General features: G+C 39.6%; 1 protein-coding gene across 1 annotated transcript; it reads right to left on the minus strand.

The window, feature by feature from the left end:
• Positions 1 to 2,938: 2,938 nt before the first annotated feature.
• LOC121527576 (sialoadhesin-like) lies at positions 2,939 to 17,167 on the minus strand. The gene is made up of 8 exons (XM_041814590.1): positions 17,103 to 17,167; positions 14,079 to 14,159; positions 11,918 to 12,295; positions 10,290 to 10,592; positions 9,933 to 10,193; positions 6,670 to 6,763; positions 5,399 to 5,438; positions 2,939 to 3,254 (listed from the first exon to the last, which is right to left on the minus strand). Exons 2-8 carry the CDS (start codon positions 14,131 to 14,133, stop codon positions 3,147 to 3,149), a joined length of 1,239 nt encoding a protein of 412 aa, XP_041670524.1. The 5' UTR covers positions 14,134 to 14,159; positions 17,103 to 17,167; the 3' UTR covers positions 2,939 to 3,146.
• Positions 17,168 to 17,203: the final 36 nt, after the last annotated feature.

A 17,203-nucleotide genomic window follows, 5' to 3' on the forward strand; every position in this document is an offset into this window, starting at 1 on the left:
AGGGCCCGATAAGTGTAGCCCACTTATTCTAAAGAACTTCGCCACAGAGCTGGCCCCAGCCTGGCAACCAGTGTTTCAGTTATCTGTTGATACATGCACAGTTCCCATAGCATGGAAAACTTCACACATCAAACCATTACCCAAAGTCCAGCGTGCCAAAGAAGACAAAGATTTCAGACCCATAGCATTAACCTCAGTAATCATGAAGGCTCTTGAGAGAATCTTGTTACACTATTTACAAAAATCTATAAATGACAAACTGGACCCATTCCAGTTTGCTTATAAAACAGGATGTGGCACAGACGATGCTGTTGCTGCGTTTACCCACATTATCACCAAACACCTGGATAAACCCAATAACTATGCAAGAGTTCTCTTTCTAGATTTTTCATCTGCCTTCAATACAATTCAACCAGACATTTTAATCTCTAAACTACTCCATCAGGGAGTTAACCCATATCTGATTCACTGGTATGCATCTTTCCTCATCAACAGAGTCCAGTTGGTCATGGTAAATAAAACCGTCTCCTCTGCTATCACAACCAATGTCGGAGCCCCCCAGGGCTGTGTGAGTTCAGCTCTTCTCTTCACGTTATACACAGATGATTGCCGTTCATCCTCAAATAATCAATTTGTAATCAAGTATTCAGACGACACTGTCCTGCTAACACTGCTGAATAACTCAGACAACCCAGGCTTGCATCAACAGGGTGTCGACAAGGTTGTGACATGGAGCAAAAACAACGCTCTGGAAATAAACACCAAAAAAACAGAGGAAGTAGTTTTCAGCTCAAAACCCATACCTGTAGCTCCCATTGTCATTAATAATGTCTGCATAAAACAGGTGGAATCATTTAAATATTTGGGCATCATGATTGACTCAACATTATCATGGAAACATCACATTGACTTCATCTGTAAAAAGACTAAACAAAGAATATATTTCCTCCGTCGCCTCAGATCATTCGGGGCCACACAGCAGGTGCTTCTTCTGTTCTTTAACTCTGTTGTCCTTAGTGTGCTGCAGTACTGTAATGCCGTATGGTATAGCTGCCTCACAGTCACTGCAAAATCTGGACTAAGACACTTGATTAAAATCTGTTCAAAGATTGTGGGCCAACCTCTGGACGCACTGTTTGAAGCTGCCTATCACAATAACACCATGCGATTGGCTAAGAACATCATCTCCGACCCCAGCCATGTTCTAAACAAAGAATATGTACTGTTACCATCAGGGCGTCGGTACTCTGTGCCACGCTTTAATAGGGTCAGGTTCAAACAGTCCTTCATACATCAGTCCATCCTAAAGCTAAATGAGGAGCTTAATCCACAAAGTCACACAAAATCAATGAGGTTGTAATTGGGTAGACGGTTTTTTGTTAATTGTCCTCGTTGAATGTTATATGTATGTCTGTGTATATCGTCCCTTGAATTGTGTATGACGGAGCTGCTGTTTTAATGCAAAACAAATTTCAGATCTTGCATCTGACAATAAAGTATTATCAATCAATCAATTTTGAAGAAAACGACTTTGTATCAGTTTTTCTCAACCACCGGAATGCCGACTTGCAGGAACTTTATCTGGCTTCGGTCACAATTTACAGGATCAAGGTGAAATTTCTAAATTTCCAAGCAAACAGAAAGGGTGAAGGCATGTTAAAGGCTTATTAAAGCCTACCTCGCTTATTAAAAAAAAAAAAAAAAAAACCATCACAGAAGTAAGTGCATAGGAAGAACTATTCAGATCCATTGTTGTTGTTTACATTCATTAGTCAATATATGCTTAATAACATATTCATATTAACTTAAATTTTGCGTGGTTTATTTCAAAACCAACTGACTTTTATACAGTCTTTTAAGCCTTACCTATGTACTGCATGCTGCATGTTTTTATAATTTCAGAAGAATAATTCCACAAATGTATCCCTCTAACCGACAGACAATGAGGTTTGACGTTTGTGCATGTCTTTGTTTTTGAAAAATAAATTTTCCTCTCAGATTGTATTGACTGTCTCTCATTATAAACAACTTCTGGATACTTTCTGGTAATTCTCCAGTTTTAGTTTTGTTTGTATTGTATTGTATTCAACTAAGTCTGAAAATTTTAGTATATTTAGTTGGAAAAAAAGAGGATTGCTTGGTTCATGATAGGGGTTTTTACTTGGGATACACATGGCTTTTTTTTTTTTTTTTTTTTGGTAACAGAAGAATAGAGTTTGTATTTGTTTTATAAGTGTTCCCCAAACTTTACACAGTATGTCATGTATGGGACGATGAGTGAGTAATAGAGAGTGCACAAAGATTTCTGGTTTAAGAAATCTTGAGCTTTATACAGAATTGCAATGGATCTAGACATTTTGGTTGTAACATGGTTTATATGAGATTTACAATTTGATTTATTGTCATTCATTACACCTAAAAATTAATTTTCAGACACAGTTTCAATTTCAGCTTCATTTATTATGATCTTATAGCTGAGGTTCGATGCCCGGTTTCCAAAAATCATGCATTTTGTTTTACCAAGGTGAAGTGATAGTTTATTAGCATCAAACCATTTTCAAAGTATCTGAAGTTCACTCTCTACTGTATCCAGAAGTTGTTTTAGATGTTTCCCACTACAAAAGATTGTTGTATCATCAGCAAATAAAATACACTTGAGTGACTTAGAAACCAAACATAAATCATTTATATACAATATGAACAACAATGGTCCAAGGACTGAACGCTGCGGCACCCCACAGGTAACTTTTAAAAGGTTTGAGTTTGTGTTATATTTTACTTTGCACAAAGAAAAAAACATAGATTCACAAAACTACAAAAAAAAAAAAAAAAAAAAACAACTACCATAAAAAACTACCAAGGTTGAAATTACTAGCCCCCTTCAGAACTTTAGAACTGACCTTTTTGTTGAGCCATAGTATAAACCTCTGCTGTGAAATGATGTGCTTTAACTTTGTAATGCTCAAAGCTTGTAAAATTAAGTTTAAACTGAGGGTTATCTTTGAACATACACACAGGATAAAAACTTCAGCAAGGGTTTGAGCTATTGCTGAAGAAAGTACCATGTCATAAACAAAAGAAATCAGATTAGTTTTTACACCATCTCCTGCTGTTGTCTTCTGTCCTGCGCTGAGGTGGAGGACAGTTCATGTCCAAACTTGGAGAAGTCTATTTCTCAATAGCGTGTGTCCTCTCTCTCTCTCTGATATTCTGGATGGCTCTTGTCCGGTCAGCTCTATAGACGTCATTCTCTGCTAAAAAGAATCAGAAGATAAATGTGAGTTTCACTCACTCTAAATCCCATTCAACAGCTTCATTAAGGTGACATTTAAATAAGTGTCCTCAAACATGGACAATTCATTTGCTGAGGAGGTTGAGCTCTTTTAATGGTAAAAAAGGGATTTAAAGTAACTATTGATGTTAATTTTTGAAATTCTTTAAACATTTTTTTATTTCTTGCTTCAGTGAGGTCATCACTGAGAACAAGAACAGCCTACATAACCAGACATAGGGCCATATAGGGTGCCATACTCTAGGGGGCGCTGAACCCTGAACATTTTGGATAGAGCTCCAAATGTACACCACAACACAAATTGTCCTGCTACTCTTCTTCTGCTCTGATGAGTCATCCTCATTTCACTGCTCTCAACTGAATTTTTCATGGAAAAAGTACAAATGTGTAAGTGTTATAAATTATAAATTATATTTATAGAAAACAACAGATTACAATTCTTTAATGTACAATGCCATAACATTAATTTTGTTATGTTGCAGTCTGATGCTAGAAATGCTTAAATTCATTTTTTCTCACATTAATCTACACTCAGGATCCCATCATGACAAAGTGGAAGCAGAATTTTAGAAATACCTCATTGAAGTTTTAAACCTTTTACTCAGTACTTGGTTGGAGCACCTTTGGCAGCAATTACAGACTCAAGTCCTTCTTAGTATGATGCAGCAAGCTTTGCACACATTAATTAGGGGATTTTCTGCTATTCTTCTTTGCAAACCCTTTCAAGCTGTCAGGTTGGCTGGGGACCATGGTGGCCAGCCTTTTTCAGGTCTCTCTAGAGATGATCAATAGGGTTCAAGTCTGGGCTCCAGTTGGGCCACTCTAGGACGCTCACAGAGTTGTGCTTAGGGTCATCGTCATGTTTAAAGGTGAACCTTCATCCCAGTCTGAGATCCTGAGCACTGCAGAACAGGTTTTCATTGAGGATATCTCTGTACTTTGCTTCATTCAGCTTTCCCTCAGCCCTGACCTGTCTTCCAGTCCCTGCTGATTGAACTGAGACCAAACAGTTCAATCTTGGTTTAATCATACCAGAGAATCTTGTTTCTCACAGTCTGCGAATCCTTCAGGTGCTTTTTTGCAAAGTGGGGTTTCATGTGTTTTGCACTGAGGAGGGGCTCCCATCAAGCCACTCTGCCATAAAGCCCAGATCTGTGGAGGGCTTCAGTGATGGTTGCCCTTCTGGGACTTTTTCCCATCTCCACTCAGGATCTCTGGAGTCCAGTCAGAGTGACCATCGGGTTCTTGGTCACCTCTCCTACTAAAGTCTGTCTCCCCTAACAGCTCAGTTTGGCCGCAAGACAAGCTCTGTGAAGAGTCCTGGTTGTGCCAAACTTCTTCAGTTGGAGAAGTACGGAAACACCTGTGCTCTTGGGAACCTTCAGTGCTATAGAATTTTTTTGTAACCTTCCCCAGATCTGTGTCTTGCAACTGTCCTATCTCTGGAGCTTTGCAGACAGATCCTTTGACCTCATGGCTTGGATTTTGCTATGATACAGGTTGTCAAATGCGAGGCCTTTAATAGAGAGGTGTGCCTTTCCAGATCATGCCCAGTCAATTTTAATTAACCACAGGTGGACTCCAATCGAGGTGTAGCAACCTCTATGCAAAGATCAACAAAATGGGAGGAACCTGAGCTCAATTTCAAGTGTTTTTGCAAATGGTCTGAATACTTCTGTCAGTGTGATATTTCAGTCGTTTATTTTCAATCTTTTCTTTGTCATTATGGGTACTGAGTGTAGATTAATGAGAGAATGTTTTTACTGTAGCGTCAGGCTGCAAAATAACAACACTGAAAAAAGTGAAGGGGGTCTGAATACTTTCTGAATGCAAACATAGATTTTAGTAAACAGCTGTTAAAGAGGAACAGGTAGCCTCTTAACTTGTGGATAACCCAAGCAATGGAAAGAAGTCTTTTTTTGCCAAAAAATAGAAATGAATCCGATTTACAGAAAGTAAATGAAGTGGATAGTTAGTGTGTGAAGAGGATGTTTCATCACATTTCCCGTTTCTGTCTTAACTCTCATCAATGAGGAACTCCTGTCTGCATTTAGAAATGCTCTGTGAGAAAAGTTACAAACAAGAATATTTACATATTGGTCCTACCTCTGTCTGTTGGAGAGCTGAACGTTTCAACTTAAACCACCTGGAAGACAAGCAAAGTACATCAACTGGATTAAGTATAAGTAATGATCCAGACACAAAGCTTGCTTGCAAGAGTCATTTAGTTTTTATTTTTTTTTAATAAAATAATTTTGAAAAAAATCTCTTAATGTCAAAGTGAAAACAGATTTCTACAAAGTAATGCCATTAGATAAAAAAGTATGTAATATAAAAAAGTTACGGCATAAATATTCACCCTCTTCAGGTCAGTATTAATAGCTTGATTTTTGGCTGCAATCGCAGCACTGAGCCTGTGTGGATAGGTCTCAATCAGGCTCAAACATTTGGACACTGCAGTTTGACTCCATTCTTCTTTGCAAAATTGCTCAAGCTCTGTCAGGTTGGAATGGGGTCAGGCATGAACAGCCCTTTTCTAGTCCAGCCGCAAACTCTCTGTTTGATTAAGGTCTGAGCAATGACTTGACTACTCCAGAACATTCTCCTTGTTGTGTTTAAACCATTTCTGTAGCTTTCCTTGTATGCTTTGGGTTGTTGTCTTACTGAAAAATAAATCTTCCCCCAAGCCGTAGTTTTCTTACAGACTAAATAAGATTGTCCTTCATGATTTTCCTATACTTCTCTCTTCTTCATACTTTTGCAAGCCTCCAGGGCCGGCTGCCGAGAAGCATCCCCACAGCATGGTGCTGCCACCACTGAGCTTCACAGTGGGGTTGGTGTGTTTCTGGTAATTTGGGGTGATTGGTGTACACCAAACATAGTGTCTTCTCTGCTGACCAAGATTGTCCAGATTTAATCTGAATTTTGTTCAACAGTAGCTTTCTCTTTGCCACTTTCTCATAAAGCCTTGACTGGTGAAAAACCCGGCCAATGGTTGTTGTATGCAAAGTCCCTGCAATCTCAGCTGCTGAAGCTTGTAACCCCTTCAGAGTTGTCATAGGTGTCTTGGTGGCCTCTCTCTCTAGTCTCCTTGTTGTACGCTGACTCAGTTTGTGAGGACGGCCTGATCTAGGCAGATTTACACATGTGAAATATTCCCTCCATTTCTTGATGATGGATTTAACCAGACTCTGTGGGATGTTCAGTGTCTTGGGAATTTTTTGGTATCGAACACCTGACTTATACAATAACTGTTTCTCTGAGTTCTTGGAGTGTTCTTTTGTGTCCATGGTGTAATGAACACAAAGATGTCTAACCCTTTGCCTTTCTTGTTTTTGAAGAGAGTGAAGGGGGATCCACCCCCCGTCAATACTTACCGAATCGCTGCAACCACAGCAATGAGACCTGCAATCACAAACAATCCTCTAATGACTGCTAACCACGTTAAAAAGCTATCCGGCTGTTGTGCTCCTGCAGGAAGACAAAAAAGAACAAATCATAAAGGTTAATAAGGTTATGGCTGTCACTCAGGACTAGTACACTAGTAGAGCTAAAAAAAAAAATCACACTGCAGACATGCTTACGTAAAAGATACAGATATTGTGTGGGACATGAACCAGCTTCCTCTTCTTTGTCCTCATGCCGATATACTATCTCCTTAACTTTTATGTTTTTGCATTTCATGCTTCTTTCTGTCTATTTCCCTTTTATTCACAGAACTATGCCCTAGATCAATGTTTGATCAACAACTGACTGCACTTTTCTTTTTTGTTGTCATCTTGATAGTTACAGCTCACTAAAATCCACTACCTCAAAATATTGTAATATTGTAATATTTTTGTGCATGTGCACAAAAGATTTAGTGCTTTGAGAAGGACCTGGTATAAAAAACAAAGATAAAATAGCCTAAAGAAAAATAAAATGTGAAAGTGAAGGAAGAAAAAAGATGACACTAGTGATGAAGGTGCTTGAAAGCTCATCATTTTGTGCCAGCTCTTTTACGACTGACACACCAGGACTCCCTTATCATCTGTTGTCTTCAACTAAAATGTCAGTTTACTCTAACCATTACTCCACAAGATTTATTTGCAAAATAGTACATAACTGTCTCCTTCGAAAGCACATTTATGACAAAGCAATGGGGGAAAAGCTGTTAAAGAAGCACCACTAGCCACTTAGCTTGTGGCTAATCCTCCCCATTTAGCTTGGAGAAGAACAAAAATTCTTAATTCTTAAGGTGCTTTTGTGTCCCCAAAAGTTGTGAAATATTCTGGCAAAAGATAAAAACATTTTTCAAAAGTCATAGAGAAATGGCAGCAGGCAGGAATTTGAAAATTCCTCATCTAGGTCTGTGTCCTCAATGCATTCTGTCTGGTTCAGTACAGTTTTGCATGGGTTAGCACTTGCTCTGTAAAACAATTAAAATTTTTAATCAGATTAATCGTAGGTTTGCTGTGGATTAATTTCGATTAATCATCATCATGATTAAATATTCATTTTTAATCTATACTAATCGTGTTTCATTTTGTGAAAATGTGGTGAAAAGAAAACTCCTTCCTGCAGAATGTACATAATACTTTATGTAAGTTGACTGTTCCATCTTGCTTTTTGTTTGTACTCAAATTTCCCATCAAGACGGCCAACGTGCTGTTTAGCGACTTCCATATCGAGTCGGTTGGTCACTACCGGATCAACGGCCCATTTGTGCATGCGTGGCAGCATGCTCGATGGTAACCCTACTTGGACAAACTGCCCGAAACGTTTCAGTGATTTTGAATCATTCTGAGCTGTAGATGGGTTAATTGTGTTAAAATTTTTAATCAGATTAATCATGCTGATGGATTAATCCGCATTAATGCATTAATTTTGACAGCCCTAGTTAGCACATTAAACTTACTCATGTTTCCTCAGCTGAGGTCCATCACTAACCTCCAGCCTCGCTCGCTGTGATGGGAAATCTCTCTTTAGAGATCCAGATCATTTGGCTCAGCTCAGTAAAGCTGGTTGTTTGACTCCCAAATGGCTTTCATTTGGTTCCAGTTTGGCTTGTGGATTAGATAACATCAAAGGATGGAGGAAAGAAAACTGGAACTCAAACAGCAGCTACTTATCATGGCTAACATAAAAGAGTCGTTTCGTAGAATGGGCTCATTCGTGAATGACTCATAATCACTTCCTCACTCACCCCACAAGGTTTATGCGGTTGATAGTATATCGCCATTTCAATTAAAAGCATGTTTGTGACAAAATGACTTTTTCTTTTTACATTTAAAGGGGTTCAGCAAGCCTCTTTGCTCAGAACAAGAATCTGCAACACTCTTGTTTTCCTGAAAATCACTTTTATTTAAAGTGTAGGAATTGTATTCAGTGTATGTAGGCTTTTTTTGATGATGACTGCAGTGTACAGGACCATTTAGAGCTGTTAAGTACTAACATTCCTCCATTCCCATACATTCCTAATGGCTGTCCTCCACTACCTGACGCCTAATAGACATTCAGGACCACATGGCTGCAAACAAACTACTGGCTGTTGTTTCCATAAGAGGCGGGCAAGTGAGTTCTGACATCAAGTTACTAGAAATGTCTTGTGAATTCCCAGCATGGAAGCACAAACAAAAGAGAAAAGGCCAGCTGCAAAATGCACCGCTCGACAACAAGTAACATGGCAGGTAGCCTTTGGGCTCATGAAGAAGATCGCTGAGCTAAGAACCAGGGCTGGAGCAGATGTCCAGGGCTGAGCCCTAACCAATCAGGTCCAGGAGCATGTGTAGCTGATTGATAGTTATAGCTTATGAATTTCACCAAAACACTCTATTTTTCATCATGTTTGACGTTTCTTTTGTCCCTCCTAACTGTATAATTTTTGCAAGACTGGCTGCAGAGCTCACAGACTGTTCATCTGAGACACTGTCTATGTCAGAACGGATGTGCCATAATTTGCTGGTACAACATTTTAGATTTTATTTTTATTCAGCTTTATTCATGAAGAAAGACTGGAAGTTATATTATGAAATAACTATTCTGCTAACATTACAGATTTAGTATTATTTCAGAAATAAAACAGAGACAAAGGTCTAGTTAGGAATTAAAGTATGCAATTTTTTAGAAGTAGTTAGACTAACAGGGGCTTGCTTTAGCTTTGGTAGCTTTGGTTAAAGCTAACATAGTGGTTCTAGCAACATAAGCCATGTAGCTAAGTTAGCTTTAGCAATTTCAGCTTCAGTTTGCATAGCCACTCTCTGATCTTAGCTTCAGCTACATTAGCTACAGAGCTTCAAAATGCATCAATCATGGATTAAAGATTGAATCATAGCCCTATGAATCATAATCAAATCGTGAGGTGCCTAAAGATTTCCACCTCTTGTGGAAAAGTTATTGTTGAATTACCTGAAAGATTCAGAGCTTATGAGAAAGCATTCATTGCTTAAACCCTGCAAGCCCTGGCTTTGCAAATGCTATGAACTGTCTGTTGTAAATAAGCATGTGTAACTTCACCATAATGTGGAGTGAACGAATGAGAAAAAGGATGGATCAAGTCCAACTAGGAAATTGTTATTCCACGTCTAGAAGAAATATTTGTGGTTTATCTCATAGAGAATATGGATCAGTGAGCATGGATTCATTCTACTCCAATATCTACCTTCAACATGAAGATGAATCTCTGATGATCTTTCATCCCCAAGATCATTCTTGGCCACACAGAAATAAACTCCTCCTTCTGTCACATTAAAGCTGTAAATCTCTCCCTCAGATACGTTCATGGGTCCATCTGAGCTCATCTTGAACCAGGTGAAGCTGCTGACACGAGGCTTGGCTCTGCTGGAGCAGCTCAGGGTCACATTAACACCAGCTGACAGCAAACCTGGTGGACTGATGGACACTGAGGTGTCTTTAGGAGCATCTGGGAAAAAACAGGAGATACACAACATTCATTACAAACATCCTCATAAATCATCCTGTTCTGACAAGATCCAAGAACAAACTGTGGTGGTCTCACATGAAACACTGAGAGTCTTTGTCTCCTCTGCTGTCTTGTTGTCTCTTCCTGCATTCACAGGATAAGTAGCAGAACAGCTGATGTTGTATCCATCATGTTTGTCTGTCAGAGTGATGGTCTCCTGGATTTTAGTTGTAAAGGTTCCATCTTGGTTTTCCTCCTTGGTGTTGTGAGAGTCTTTGACGTTCCAGGTGAGTTTAGGAGGGTAGAGTGGACAGGGAGTGACAGCTGAACACGTTATATTGACAGACACATTCTCCTTCAGATCAACAGGAATCTCCATGATTGGTTCTTGAGGGGAATCTAAATTCAAGCCAGCAAAAATAATCAGTTTCATTAAATTCTTGTGATTTATTTCAGAAAGTTAAAATTTCTAGAATCATCTCATACAAAGTGAAAAATTTAAAACTTTTTTGTTTTAATCTTGATGAATATGGATTGTTGCACAAAAAGCCCAAATCCACTGTCTCTGAATATTAGAATATTGTTGGAAAGTGCAATTTGCGAAGGTTTCCTGAGTCTTCATTTTCTCACTCTGGTCTATTACACACAACCAACATCATTGAGAAGACTGCTGACAAATGTCCAGAGGACAGCAATTAACACCCTCCACAGGGAGGGTAAGCCACAGTCACTGCTCAGAGGCTGTATCAAAGCAGATTCATGTTGATTCAAGTTGACTGACAGGGAAAAGTGTAATAAGAAAAGGAGCACAAGCAACAGGGTTGAGCCCAGCCTAGGTTCAAAGTCCTGTTTTCAAATAATTTTCAATTTTACATTTGGAAATCAAGGTTCCAGAGTCTGGAGGAAGGTCAGACACAGAATCCAAGGTGCATGAGTCCAGTGTTGCCAGTTTCCAGTCAGTGATGGTTTGGGATGCAATGTCATCTGCTGCCATTGGTCCACTGTGCTTTAATCAAGTCCAGAGTGAACACTGTCAGCTGTCTACCAGGAGATTTTAGAGACCTTCATTCTTCCATCTGCTTAGAAGCTTTATGGAGACACTGATTTCCTTTTCCAACAGGACTTGGCTGCCAACAGTGAAGCCAAAATTACCATAATCTGGTTTGCTGACCGTGGTGGTACTGTGTTTGATTGGCCAGCCAACCGGTTTACCTAAACCTCGTAGTAAGTCTCTGGGGAAGTGTCAAGAGGAAGATGAGAGACACCAGACTCAACAGTCCAGATGAGCTGAAGGCTGCTATCAGAGCAACCTGGGCTTCACAACACCCAGCAGTGCCACAGACGGATTTGCTCCATGCCAAATCACACAGATGCCATCATTTCTGTAAAAGGAGCTCCAACCATTTACTGAAAGCATAAATGAGTATGATTTTCCAGGGGGTCGACATTTCTGTATTATAAATATTTTTTGTCTGTTTTTTTGTGATATTCTTACAATTTGAGAGAGTGGATTTTTGTGAGCTGTAAGCTGTAATCAAGATATATATATATATATATATTTTTTAAGTCTTGAAATATGTCACTTTGTATGAGATGAATCTAGAATATATGGAGGTTTCACTTAAATCACTGGGAATCAAATGAACTTTTTCATTATAATCTCATTTTTGAGATGCACCTTTACTCCTTCATAAATCTAAAAAGAGACAAAAAAGCTGTCTTACCTCTCACTTTAATTTGAAGACAGTCACGAACAGCGGTTGCTCTGAATGCTTCACTCTCCATTCTGAAGAAGTATGTGCCTTCATATGTTGGGATTAAATTAGAGAATAAAGTGGTGCATTGTTTCAGATTGAGGTTTCCAGTTATATTCATTGGATATTCATTGGTTTTCCAATCACTGCGGTATACCACTTTGTTTGTATCAGCAGAGACTTGTTTAAGCCAAAGTCCAATGATTGGCTGTGTGCTGTCAAATTTTCCTTCTATTCTAGGCCTAAAGGTACATGGGATATGCAAACAAGATCCTTTCAGTGCTTCCATCGTCTCTGGCGTATCAATGAAGAGGTCTTGAACAAAAACGGGACATTTAGCCAGTGCACCTGAAAGCAGACTCATGATCAACACAATGATGGACAGGCAGGACAGGATCTAACATCTGTTTTCTCTGTGCTGCATACAGTTTGAATCATCAGTCAGTACGTTTACATGCAGTTAGAAATTACTGTTAGTCAGTGCTTTAAATAGGCCGGTATGCCTGGGCACACAGTACCACCCAGTGCTTTAAGTGGACAAATATAAGTGCCTCTACTTGTCTTAATCACCTGTTGTCAGTGTGCCTCATGATCACAGAACTAGTTTGGGTAATATGGACCAAAAGTCATAGCTGCCAAACAGCGTATTCTGCCATTGGCTCTTGTTTGGTGGATTGGAGAATTAAAGTCTGAAGAAACAAGGCATATCGGCATTTCAACAATTTATTCATTTATCAAACAGGAGCCTCAGTAGCATGTGGAAGAACCATACACAGCCACAACAGCCTGGCACCTCCTCATCATGCTGGTCACCAGCCTGGTCACACACTGCTGAGGGATGGCATCCCATTCTTCAACCAGCATTTGTCGTAAGTCAGCCACTGTGGTTGTGTTGGTCACTCTGGCACCAACAGCACATCCAAGCTGATCCCACAAGTGTTCAATGGGTTGAGGTCAGGACTGCTAGCAGGACATTCCGTCCTCTCCACTCCCAAATTCTGGAGGTAGTCTCTGATAAATCCCGCTCTGTGGGGGCAAGTGATGTCATCTTGGAGGACAGAGTTCAGTCCTAGATCATGGAGATATGTGATTGCCACTGGTTGCAGAATATCATCTCATATTTCTCTGCATTGAGACTGGCTCCAATAATAACAATCCTTGCTTTTCAAGTGAGGGAGCGTCGCCCAACACATCACACTGTCTCAATCTAAAGATGTTACTCTATCGGTGCAGAAATCAGCATAGCGTTATCCACATCTTCTCTCAATTTTTTTTTTTTTAAGATTTATTTTGGGCATTTTTGTGCCTTTATTTGACAGAGGAGGACAGTGGATAGAGTCAGAAACAGGGATGAGAGTGGGGGAAAGACATGCAGTAAAGGGCCTCAGGCCGGATTCGCACCCGGGCCATCCGCGTACATGGGGTGCGCGCCCTAACAACTCGGCCACCTGCGCCCCATCTTCTCCCAATTTTGACCTTGCAATTCAACTGTGGTGGGCAGAATCTGGACTCATAACTGAACATAACAGGTGCAAATCAGGCACCTGATTGTCAGCAGCAGAGGGGTACTGGAGGCTCAAAATGAGAGCAAAATAAGCTGTTTGGCATTAGCAGAGAAGATATGGCAATTTTTTCATGGGCACAACCCACATATTCAGTTTTGATGGAAAATTACATCAAAATTAACTACACAATCTAAGGAAGCAAAATATATTCTTATATAATAATACTCCTTAAATGGTCTGGTCTGAGGTGCTAGCGTCACTCGCGCACAATGAAATATGCAGTGTGCAAGAGCAATGCATTTTGTTGATGCTTTTATGAATCACCCATAAAACTGTAGGCTTTGGAGATACAGGAAAGCATTAAAGCACCTGGTTATAAGTCCTGGATGGCTGTTAAAAGCCTGCTAAACCAAAGGGTGAAATTTAGATGTGGCTGTAAGTTTTTTTTAATTTCATACACTATATTGCAATGGAGGGGTAGCATAATTCCCTCTCCCCTCAAGTTTCCTGCATGTAAACATACTGAGTGAGTTAACATTGTTAGCGCTGTCTGCACCAATCTGTTCGTGACTTAAACTGAAAATCATACAGTTGTGTAGAGGACAAAAAAATGGGCAAACACTCACCTGAGAGAAAGAAGACACCCAGTAGTATGCTTGCTGTCAGCATCCTCACCATCATGACTGCTCTGACCTTATCACCCAGATCTAAACACAAAAGGCAGTTACCTTTTTAAAAAAACTCATTTTATATTACTTTACAATCAGTTAAAGAATTTAACAGCTGGAGTGCTCAATTATTGTAAAAATTCAATAATAGTTTTTTATTTCTTTAGTCATTCATTTCATACCTGAATGATTCATTTTTTTAAACTTAAAGGGATATTTAAGGTTTTTTTTAAGTTGGGTTGTATGTATACCCTGCTGTGCACTCCATCACTAGCAGCAAAACAAAGCCCTACACTTAAACCAGAACTGACATTCTGTGTATCAGAGACAGCTTCTTTAACTTTTGCAAAGTAAGCGTGTCCATGGAGTTTATGTCTTTCCCGGTGGAGATTATCTGGAGAACGGGGTACTTGGAGACTGAGAGGAGGATGATGCAGAGCAGCATGACACCCACAGCCAGGTGAGGAGGAGGCAGAGACAACGGGGCAAACAAGCCGGGCTGCAGGCGAGACTTAGAGCGGCCACTCAAACCTGACATACCGAGGAACTTTCTGGGGTACCCATGAGGCTCTGAATTTCTAACCACCACTTGGACGACTGTGTTTGCTGCTACAGAAGAGACCGCCAAATGTAATTTTGTAGTGTTTTTACAATGCAATGACAATAAACCACGATCTATCTATCTATGAGGTACTTAGCTACAGTAGTGGCATTAAAAGTTGATCCTGTGGTTAATGCGAGAGATCCTGGGCATAGTGGCTTTAATGGGAACTTTTTATCTGCATAGTTTTATGTAAAAATAGGCCAAGAAAATATGTTTACTCGCCCGTATGCTGTGTTGAAAATGTACAAAAATGTGTATGACCCACACCCTCTCCCGTGACCACATCACCCCTGTCCTCCAAAACCTCTACTGGCTCCCTGTCACCTACTGCATCCAATTCAAAATCCTCCTCCTCACCCATAAAGCCCTGAACCAACAGGCCCCTCCTTATCTTATCTGACCTCCTGCACCATCACACCCCTCCCGTAATCTCCGCTCTTGGAACCTCAATCTTCTCTCTACACCCATAAGAACCAAGCACCGAACCTGGGGGGACAGACCCTTCTCCATAGCCGCCGCTTCCCTCTGGAACTCACTCCCTAACCATATCTAAGACTGTATGGACTCTTCCACATTCAAATACCTGCTCAAAACCCAGCTTTTTAAACTGGCTTTTAATGTTTGATTCTTTTGTCTTGTCTTTTGCTGCCTGATTATCTGCTTGTCGTTTTCGTGTTGTCTGTTTAGCTGTTAGTCTTTTGATTTCTTTGCCATGTAATGGCAATGGCTTTTAACTTCTGTACAGCGTCTTTGAGTTCTTGAAAAGCGCTTTATAAATAAAATGTATTATTATTATTATTATAAACATGCTAATAATGCATGCATGCATGATATGCATGATAACCTCTCCTTTTAAAATGAAACATCTTAAGTTGAGCCACTCAAGCAAAATAGCAAGGAAAACAGAAATCCTCTATATATCAATAAATAAAACACACATTGAGTGTTTTTAAAAACCGTTTACTTTCAAAGCAAGAACACAACTGATGTCACTCCCTAACTAGCATTCATCTGAGGCTAGCTGAGGACAAATAAACTATTTTTGTGGGGTTTAAACAGGAAATGGATCTGCCAGAAAACACACTAACCCAGTTATTCCCATCCTACCTGTCGGCAAAACTCACTGACTGCGTGACGGTGGAGTTCAACGATCTTAAATAGTTTGCCTCAAAAACACTGGCAACAGCTTATCATTGTGGCTTATTTTATTCTGATTTCCTACTTTTATTATTAAGCATATACAGTAAGGGATAAAGACAGGTAACTTGATTCTCCTCAGATGAGGCTGAACATTAAGCTTTGGGGCCCCCTATTGGCTTGTGGGGCCCTAGGAATTTGCATAGTCCACATATAGCAAGAAACGGCCCTGATAATAACACCACACCAAGCTAAAACAAAGATAATATGAGTGATTTCAACTCTAGTGATGATGTGCCTTTTAATGTGATACAAGAGAATATTTGTTTAAACCGGTGTACACCAAAGAAGAACTTGTACAGATGGAGAGTCAGCGAGCTTAAAGAGAGAGCAGAGAAACTTCATTTGAAAGTTCTGAGCAGAAAAGATCCTGAACATGGGTTTGCATTTTCCACACCTACACCACCAGGTAACTCTGGATCTCTCCTGTACTTTGTACTTTGTATATTTTCTTGGTCCATTTTTACGTAAAACTCTTTAAACTACATGGATAAAACATTCCCATCTACAACCATTATGCTGCGGATCTCTCTGAGCTCGAAATAACCACAGGATCAACTTTCACAGAAATCACTGGTGGCTAATGCCACCTCTATAGCCAAGCACCTCATACAACTCAACTTCAAAAATCCTGAAATATCCCTTTAAAGACTCTTTAAAGGAACCCTGCATATCAAGACAGAAAGGCTTTAATAGACTATTTAATTGGAACTGTAGTGCAGTTTTTGCAAAGAGGATAATAAGAAAGCTGTCACAGTGATACAGATTTATATTATAATCTAAAAAATTTGTGTAGAGCAAAATAAAGCTATATGACATCCCTACCCAGATAGTGGGACACCCTGAAGTGAACTTTATCATGTACCCACTGGGAACAAAAGTTTCCCCTCATTCAAATGGAGCAAATAACTGCATGGCATGTTCATATGGTACTCAGTGAACATGGTAATATGCATAAAAACATTGAAGAAAATGTGGTCATGAAAGGGTTAATGTAAATATTGATATCACACTCCTGAACTGATGCTATTTCAGCCAAAACACCTGCTTATATTTTTACTCTGGTTCTGTCAGGTAGAAGCTTGAATTATTTGATATTTTCTCAAGGTTTCTTTTGTGCAGTCAATGGTTATTAAAGGAAAGAAGGGAATTATTTTAATAAAATCAGTTAAATCTCTTACCTTAAAAGCCCACACCTGAAGAGAAAGCTGCTGGAGATCACTTAATGTTTAGTGGGGGAGAAAACTTCCATCTGTGAATTTGAGCTGAAGTACATAACATG

Source organism: Cheilinus undulatus, linkage group 19 (genome assembly GCF_018320785.1).
Source record: "Cheilinus undulatus linkage group 19, ASM1832078v1, whole genome shotgun sequence".
Lineage (NCBI taxonomy): Eukaryota > Metazoa > Chordata > Actinopteri > Labriformes > Labridae > Cheilinus > Cheilinus undulatus.

Bases quoted from the DNA above. Each gene is read 5' to 3' on its own strand.
- LOC121527576 (XM_041814590.1), bottom strand. From the start codon at position 14,133: ATGATGGTGAGGATGCTGACAGCAAGCATACTACTGGGTGTCTTCTTT. The intron at 10,593-11,917 runs GTAAGACAGCTT...GCTTGAATTTAG, and splicing joins TCTTCAAATTAAAGTGAGAG to ATTCCCCTCAAGAACCAATC. The intron at 5,439-6,669 runs GTAAGTATTGAC...CTTGTCTTCCAG, and splicing joins GCTGTGGTTGCAGCGATTCG to GTGGTTTAAGTTGAAACGTT.